Source organism: Lissotriton vulgaris, chromosome 6 (genome assembly GCF_964263255.1).
Source record: "Lissotriton vulgaris chromosome 6, aLisVul1.2, whole genome shotgun sequence".
In the NCBI taxonomy this organism is placed as follows: Eukaryota; Metazoa; Chordata; class Amphibia; order Caudata; family Salamandridae; genus Lissotriton; species Lissotriton vulgaris.
The window spans coordinates 1917525608-1917535008 of record NC_141694.1 but is presented as its reverse complement, the minus strand read 5'-3'; the positions used below and the strand labels follow the sequence as shown (position 1 = coordinate 1917535008).

The following is a 9401-nucleotide window of genomic DNA, read 5'->3' as shown; positions in this document are numbered from 1 at the left end:
TTAAAGGTCACAGTATCCAACACCCCATGAAAGGCAACAACATCAAACTTCAATTCGACGCCACATGCGACTCCACGAACTTGATTTACGCCTTGAAATGCCCCTGTGGGAAATTATATGTTGGCAAAACAGAACGTAAAATAAAGACACGCTTAAATGAACATAAGTCCAACATACGGTTGAAACTTGAGAAATCTAATGTTGCCATGCATTTTGTCGAATCACGCCATACCATAGCAAAACTCAAATTTATTGTGTTGGAAATCGTCACGAAAAGAGAAGGAATCGACAACCACAAACTACTATTAAAAAGAGAACTGGAATGGATCTATCGTTTGCAGACCTTGAAGCCTCATGGTCTCAATGATCGCATTGAATATAGTTGTTATCTCTAATGTACCGATGATGCATTGTTGAACTGTTTACTTTGCTCCATACTCTCCTTTTCCTACCCCTCACCTTCCTTACTTTATGTATTTCCAATCTACTTATTTCACAAATTACTACCCACTCCAATATGGCCGCACCTCTGTTTCCTTAGCCCTCTGTTGTCTTAGTCCCTCGTTTAGTTCAATAGCCCCTTGTTGCTTTCTATCGCGTTGCATTAATAGCCGCCACCCACAAACACACTTGACAGCGATCTCACAGCCGCATGGATAGCGGAGCCCGCTACGCGTTACTATGAAGTGAGTTCCCCACAGTTCCAGATAACCTTAAGCGCACGCTGTTTATTCATTTACTTTTTCGATTCCACGCGGTAAAATTTCCAGCACCTCCCATTCCCTCACGTTTTATAACCGTACACCATTCAATCCACTCGGGTAAACTCATCTTTCGCACTCCCCCACTGATAGCACGAGTAAGCCCTGGCCCCTATCCTATCGCCTCAAACCTTCCCCTTACCTATTTTCTTTTTGCCTTCCTCCATAGCACTCTGTGATCAAGGGCATTTCTGCCCGAAATGCATTGGAGAAAGGTCATATAGTAACTCTATGGATTTATGCTGTTTCTGATATGTTGTTAATATCAGTTTAAAGACATTGGATAAACTTACAAAGAATAAAAGAACTAATCCTTTTCCTATGTTGTGAATCATATTATTGATCACCCCCGGAGTGCCTCATCAGGGGATGCATCAGCAGTTTCTGCATACACGACCTACTCTATAATTCTTTGGTGTTTGGACGGACAACACCACACTCGAGAGCACCCTGAACCTTGCTAAAACGCATCTTGAAAACGTCATCTAACCGAGCAGTGCACCCCCTATTCTTTCTTTCTGTCAATTGTTCTTCTTCCACCATCCACCTCTCGTCTCTATGAAACCAGGATCAGGGTGATTTGGTCACTTTAAATCTCAGGGCACACCTGGACCATGAAGCTACTGTACTCGATTCTACATCCAATTAATATCAAGGTATAGGTTAGCTCCAATGTAGACCATCCTCTTTTACCAAGATTAGTCGGCTCTTTGAAACCTTACAAGTTTCCAGGCTTAAACCATACATTTGTGAGCTGGTATTTCAGTGGGCTCGATTCACAAAAGTAATCTGAGACAATATCCTAATGTCAAGAATTCCTGTCATGCGAGGGGAGGAAAACGGACTACATCTCCCAGGATGCTTGGCGGTTGAGAGGTTATGTAAACAGGAGAGCTGTTACATAACTCAAGGAAAACACGCCCTTATGTAAACAGGAGAGCTGTTACATAACTCAAGGAAAACACGCCGTTATGTAAAAAGGAGAGCTGTTACATAACTCAAGGAAAACACGCCCTATAAAGGGAGGAACCGGGAGGTACAACGCTGTCGGATATTGTGTTTACACCGACGTACCTGCTTCGTGAAGAGCAGCGTTCCGGAGTGGTGCTCCAGTAAGGCAAGAACGGAGGTAGGTCGAGTCGTTACTCCCTGGGCCGTGTCTTGCCCCATTGTCACCTGTGAAGGACCCGGAAGCTCTACCGGTCAACCATTGAGCTTCGCTTTTTGACTCGGCTGAGTCAAAGCGCAGTGGCGCTTATGCTGGTTGGAGTCGTAACTCCCAGCCCGACCGGAGATACAGGGACTGCCAGCTGTAACGCACACCAGGAGGTGTTTGCCGCGTTACAGACTCGGAAGTCCACAGGATCGATTGAGTGGCTGCTCTCGGTTCAGTCTTCTTGCTTTTGATTGGGGTATCGGTGACGCATCACCAGGAGGTGACTCCGCGTCCCGGTGCAGTCTGAGGAAGAGGTTGAGCGGCTGCTCCCTTCAGGTAGAGACCCCGGCTGGGTGTTTCCCTGACTCCTCGATTCTCCCCAACACTCTTCGTGCCCCTCACAGCCTACCGATTGGCATTGTCGGCCATTTCATTTCTGCCCTCTGTTGGCATACGCCGGGATCGGCGTATATGCAGAGGACGGTTAGGACCATCCGTGCTGTGGGCTGGTAACGTACTTAGCCTGGAGGATTCCAGTGACTATAACTTTTGTTTACTCTTTGTATTATTTGTGCCTTCATTAAAATAACTAACCCTTCACAAGTGGTTGCGTCCTCATTATCGTGTCTGTTAAACGATCCTGAGACGTTCAGGGCGTTACACCTAACAGGCATTTAGGAGTAGTAAAGTTAGGATTTTGTGTAAAGTTTGTCTTAAGTTTTGTTCTTAAGTCAAAATCCTAACTTAAGTTTCATTTAAGTTTAACTTAAGTTAGGATTTTGTCTTAAGACCAAAACTTAAGACAAACGTAAGACAAAATCCTATCTTTACTAATCCTAAAGGCCTTTTGCGAATACGGAAAGTCATAAAGTTAGGATTTTATCTCAGATTACTTTTGTGAATCGGGCCCAATGTTCGGAGCGCTGTAGTCCCTGTAGCTCAGACTTTGGTGTTCCCCAATTCGAACTTTAATCAGAAGGACCCATAAGGTGCTTTTGAAACATTCTCACAAGATGTAAATGTACATGTATTTATATAGCGCAAATCGCCCACATCGCAGGCATCTATGCGCTTGCTTAGGGAACCCGTCCTGGTATTCCCCTGTGAGACACCCCGGCAGGGTATCCACAAGGTGAAAGCCAGGCATCCCACCGCGAGGGGCCGTTGTGGAGATTAAGCAAGCTATTGCCCAGAGTCGCAGAGTGTGACCCCGTGAGTTGAGTAGGCACCAGAGCGAGAATTATCGAGTCCGTGGAATTATTGAGCCCAACCCCCGTCGAGGCGGGGAATTGAACCCTAGTCCAGGGCTGATCTCAGCTTCCGGGTCTGCCGCTTCTAACCCCTGAGCCACAAGAATGACAGACAATAGATTTTTTTTAAATTCTTTATGTCATTTTTAAAGTAAAAATACAGAATTACCAGTTAACAGCAAGGCATATAAATCATAAGTAAAAGAACGCAGTACAGTTCAACATGAAACCCGGCATAGATTTGCCTTTTAAGAATGGGAGTGGGGGGTCTCTCTTGTCAGAAAAATGCACCCTCTTATATAGGGCTTTAGACAATGGGGTTCAATCATTTGGCAGGAATACATGATTCCTTAAGTTTAAACAAACGGTAAAGAGTCTAAAGAAACATTCCTATGTAGAACACATTCCGTTATTTTCCCGCCACCAATACACTATGTTTCGATCCTTCTCACAGTCTTGTTTATACAGTTTAACTGATTCAATGTTAACAGAACTAGGATGAGCAAGATTTGTCCTTGGCTTAGAACATTCAGGAAGCATCTTTGAGAACATTTTCTGCAGACTTGTGTGAAACTATTAAAGTTTATTTTAGAACCAACATTGAGAGTAATATCACAAGACCGATGACGCTTAAACAAGATGGAAGATGATGTAAACCAGGTTGAGCATTAGCATAAGTTCAAGTTATAGCGCATTGTTTTTATTTATTAGATATTCACCGCTCACACCACCATTCACCTTGCCCAACCAATGCCTGCTCAGTAGGATGGTCACTTCAGGGGTGCATGGCCAGCGTGCGGAGTCCAGTGAAGGGGACAAGAGTCACTCGAGGCCGCTAGGCCAAAGGTCTCGCTTTTGTGGGCCTCAGGCTTGTGTTTGTGACTGTGTACAAGAATCCATGCACAGGACTGAAGATATACACAACGCCCGAAGCTTTTAACCCTCAGTCATGGTGTTGTTTCCACAGTGGAGCGGGTGCCCAGGGGACGTGGGCCTGGCAGCCACGTCCTGGGGGTTCAAGCATTGATATCTTGGCAGCACTTCCTCGCTTTGCTCACCCGGACAACTTCTGTTGCCAGGGGATGGAACCGAAAGGGACAGCAAAGTTCCTGGAGTCAACTGGGGGTCAAGCACCGATGTCCCTGCAGCACTGGCAGGGTCCGAGCTATACCAGGGTCACGAACCAACAACATAGGTGACATTTTCCCTCTGGGCCCTGAGTGGTGCTGTCGGATGACGTGCACTTCTCATGAGAAGCAGCGAGGCATCCTCATATCCTGGAGCGCCGCAGACCTTGCAAACACTACCCGAGGTCCTCAAAGGCAGCTGGGCTCTTGGATTGTTTCCAAACAGACTCTCCTCTGCAGGGCAAAGGCCAATGGACTCTCCTACAGCAGGCAGGATGCTTCTCCCTGCATGGCAGTCCAGGAATCTGTACCCAGATCGGTCCTAGTTGGCCAAGAGGTACAGCATAAAGACTTAGGTCCTGATTTAGAGTTCAGTTGATGCATTTCTCTGTTATGAACATGTCAGAGATCCTGTCCGTTACATTTCAAGTGTCATTGTATATAATGTACTTATAATATGGTGCATGGGGAGCCATTATGTTTGTGACAAAGTACGTGAATTCTAAATCAGGCCCTTAACCTGTCCCTGGAACTCTGTCTTCCTCAGGTATACTGGGGCACGCATTCTGGAACCATTTATTGGTCATGATACTTCTGTGGAGAGTTGACCAATCGCCTCCTCTACCATCTTGACATTCTGGTGAACTCCTTCAGTCACAGACTGCATGGCCACTGTCTGACGAGCTCTTGCCAGGACCATGGAAAACAGGAGCATCTTCTCTAAGGATGGTTACAACCAACTCAAGATGATGTTAAGGCAGTAGTAATTTAAGGGGACATGAATGTAGAAAGGACCATTCCCCAGTGACTTGGGCAGCCTCTACCATTTCAGGTTGACACACGAAATGGAATCCACCATACATTCCTACACCTACACAAGAGCAGATATACTAACATTTGTAGCAGCTCAACAAAGCAAGACAACGTGTTGTGCTGCGCTGCATCAAATGGAGAGGACAGGAAAGCACCACATCTACCAAGATACGGCGCATTCCTGCTCTCTCTCTCTGCTGGAGCACTAGTGGCTGCCAAGAGCCAACACAGGCACCCTTGCACCATGGTGCAAGGGGCCTGCCTTGCAGGCAGGATTGCATTTTGTGCAGGAAGGGACACCCGTCTGCACAACTACAGTCCCCTGAGGCTTGTTTCACTTTCCGCATGTGCTGCAGAATGCATCACACATAGAAAGAGGGAAAAACAAGGAGAAAGAAACGTATTCCTCCTTGTTACGCCTCGCATAGTATTTAATCAATTTCCATGGAAGGTGCTCGGGAACACCCATGCTCCCCACAAGGAATGCCTTCCTAGGGCAAGGGTACACAAGCCAGCAACTTGCTCTTCCTTGAGTACCTCAGGATTTACTATACCAGGCAGAGCTACACAAGGTGGCTCTGTGTGCATAGTAAATCTCATTCACAGGCTTGTCATTGAAGGTGATACAAGGGCCACGCAAACCCTTAGTAAATTTGGGCCGCCGTCCTTCTACTCTAAACACAATACACTGAGGAGCTTAGTTACTAAGAACTTGTGCTGTCCTCGCTCGACGCAAGTCGTCACAAGTCCTTAAATGTTTTTTATAAAGCCATGCATGGGACTATTTGTGCTGCTTCACATGACTTTGTAGAGAAATGTAAGGCAACACTGCAGCTGACTGTGCGTTGCGTTATGGTTTGTTGTGGTAGCATTCCATGGGGGAAGCATGGGTGTGCCCATACATCCCCTCCATGGAAATTAATGCAATCCCAGATGTACTAGAGGTAGTACACCGGGGATTGTGTCAAAATGGTGCGCCTACCATAGAGAGGTGTAACAAGGAGAAATATATATATTTCTCCTTGTTATTTCCTCTTTCCGTGTGTGCTGCAGAATGAGGCACACAGAGAAGGAGGAAATTGCCTCCAAGTATTGGACTTGTGCAGGAAGGTTTGAATTCCTGCACAAAAACAATTCTGCCCATAACGCAAACACCTTTGCACAATCACGGTAGTATGCCTGCGTTGGAAACAGACAGCACATAATGTGTCAATGCTACAAGAGGGCAGACGTGAGCGATATCTTAGTAAATAAAGTAAATTTTGCTATGCTTCACGCAATACAGCGCAGCAGCTTTGCTTGCTCCCCTGCGTTGCATTAGACGTTACTAAATCTGTTCCAATGTTTACCCTTATCTTCCACACGCAGCACAAGCTCATGGATGCAAGAAATCAGCATAAGAGAAGCAGGTATAACTTTTCACTGAGGGGAAAACTGGGAATTCTTTCAGAAAGGGCAAAGAGAAAACGGCCCATTCCGCAGTGAGAATTCATGCTGCAACCGCTGCCGGCCCCACAGAACCCGGTCAGAGACAGCAAAGGCCAGTCACCTGAAGAAGGGGCCTTTGCTGCCCCTCAATCTCAGCGGCTTGCTCTGGGGTCCGAGTCCATTCAACAGGTGAGCTTGTAGGATTCTTGGGCTCAATGAGGGGATGCCAAAAGCACAGAAACAGCATCTGGAAAATAACGCGGAACAGAAGCCTGTCTGCCTCAACCCTCCTATGATGAGACCCCCGCTCACTATCTCTCACTGAGATCTGGGCCACCCTCTGTTTTTGGAGACTACAAATGTGATCACTTTGCAATCACAACAAGCACTAAAATAGCTGGTATTAATGACTTTCAATGGAATTTAAAAAACACACCAAATGTAGCTCAGAAATTGTATGACAGGTTGTATTAGTTTTTTGTAAACAGGAATTGAGAAGAAAGACATTTTGATGTCTTCTCAGTGCCGCCCAAATAATAAATACTCCATGTTTTCAGTGTGACGGCTCTAGGTAACTGAGATGAGAAAATATCAATCTTTCCTTATTTCCTCTCAGCAATATTGCCCCCATTTTCTGGATAACTAAGTCTCTCTGTGATTGCCCAAGGCCACTGGATTACAAAGGGTTCATCTGTGACTGTCCCAGGTCATTGTATGAGAGGGAGTCCACCTTTTCTAATATCGTCCTAATGTGATCGCTCCAGGTCATTGGCCAAGATAGGCTCAAACGTTCCCGATTTCCTGTCAGTCTGATTGCTCTGGTCTTGGTATTACAAAGGGTTCATCTGTGACTGACCCAGGTCATTGTATGAGAGGGAGTCCACCTTTTCTAATATCGTCCTAATGTGATCGCTCCAGGTCATTGGCCAAGATAGGCTCAAACTTCCTGATTTTCTGTCAGTCTGATTGCTCTGGTCTTGGTATTACAAAGGGTTTATCTGTGACTGCTGCAGGCCACTGGATAGATAACAAATGATCATTCTTTCCTGATTTCTTCTTAGTGAGTTTTTTCTTGATTACTCTATAAAAATGGGTGTTATTCTATGCTCTTCCTCTCAGTGAGTACAACTATGGGCCTATCTGTACAATTGTCTCAGGTCACTGGATACAAAAGGGTCTAACTTCGATTGCTCCCCCTCAATGGATAAGTACTCGTTAATCTTTCCTGATTTCCTCTCAGTGAGACTGCTTTTGGTCATTGTATAACAAAGGGTCTATCTGTGATCGCTCCGGGTCATTGGATAAGATAGGCTCAAACGTTCCCGATTTCCTGTCAGTGTGATTGCTCTGGTCTTGGTATTGCAAAGGGTTTATCTGAGACTGCCCCAGGTCACTGGATTGCTACGAAATGATCAATCTTTCCTGATTTCTTCTTAGTGAGATTTTTCTAGGACACTGTATAAAAAGGGGTTTGATCTATGTTGCTCCAGGTCACTGGTTAAGAAAGGATCAAACTTGTCTGAGTTCCTCTCAGTGAGTATAACTAAAGGTCTATCTGTACAATTGCCCCGAGTCACTGGATAACAAAGGGTCTAACTTTGATTACTCCCGGTCAATGGATTCGTACGGGTTGATCTTTCCTGTTTTCCTCAGTGAGACTGCTTTTGGTCATTGTATAACAAAGGGCCTATCTGTGATTGCTCCAAGTCATTAGACTGATAACAAAGGATCAGCCTTTTCTGATTTCCTCTCAGTGACATTGCACCCGTTCACTGTATAACCAAGGGCCTGCCTGTGGTTGCCTCACGACACTGGATAAACAAGGCGTATCTGTGATTGATTCAGATCATCGCATCAGAAAGGATCCTGATTACCTATTGGTGAGATTGTACTGCGTGATTATATAACAAAGGCTATATCTATCATTGGATAAAAGACCATCGATCTTTCCTGATTTTCTAATCAGTTATGATTTCTGCAGGTCATTGTATAAATAAAGCTCTTTCTCCTGAAGGGCGCGCAGGAACTCTTCTTGAGACTCGGCCCCTTTCTTCAGCACCATCCGAACCAGCGTTGAATTCCGTGAGCTGCTGGTCTTTTCTGCAAGAACCTCTTCGGCCTCTTCATCCTGGAGGACCCCTTTGTACTGTAGTATGTCAACTATAGATTTAATATTTCCCATTCTTTCGATGAGACTGAGTCTGTGTTTCTTAATGAAAGTTTCTGCTGCAGGAAAAGAAACATAGAAAACTGTAGTGACTTATAGTGACCCTACTCATATTCTTCTGACAAAGACAAATACAAAGATTTTAACAAAATCCAGACCCTCTGACTCCTAATGAGTCCCGGGAGACTTTCAAAGGCATTAATAAAGAGGTAAACAATAAATATAAACAAAGGAGATCAGGTGCCAAGTGTTTATTGTTACTCTAACCTATCATATGGTAAATGTGGATATACAGATAAACAGAATAAAAAATAAGCATTAATATGGTTAATTCATATGGCTTCATTGTAATTCTATCCATTAAAAGTTGTTTGTTCTTTACTTTTAGTAAGGGACACGCCTGCCTACAAAAATGTAAGTGAAATTAATTTCACTTAAACTGTAAGAAAAGAGGCAGCACCAGAAAGTTAAAGCTTCTTTCTGAAACACAAGCAATCTTGTTCCGCTGACAGACGTACTTGTCCTATGAAAGTGAAGAACATATACTGTGGCCGCCTGTCCTGCAACAGTTCTACGTGTTAGGGAAACCTGCGCTGCTGCTGTGTTAGTATTGATATCAATATATGCAACGATACGTGTATGTTCAAAAACCAGATCGAATCACTGTTGTCAATCTGCCGAGATGGCCTCTCCATCGAC

The 9401-nt window shown here is 44.8% G+C and overlaps 1 protein-coding gene across 1 annotated transcript in view; it reads right to left on the bottom strand.

Moving 5' to 3' along the window:
* Positions 1-3287: 3287 nt before the first annotated feature.
* The window catches only part of LOC147709920 (apoptosis-associated speck-like protein containing a CARD), a 185815-nt gene continuing 179701 nt past the window's right edge, over positions 3288-9401 (bottom strand). The window contains exon 5 of the mRNA XM_086928347.1: positions 3288-8761. Within this exon, the coding sequence (XP_086784473.1) occupies positions 8502-8761 (260 nt within the window). The 3' untranslated portion in view covers positions 3288-8501. The remainder of the gene's footprint in view (positions 8762-9401) is intronic.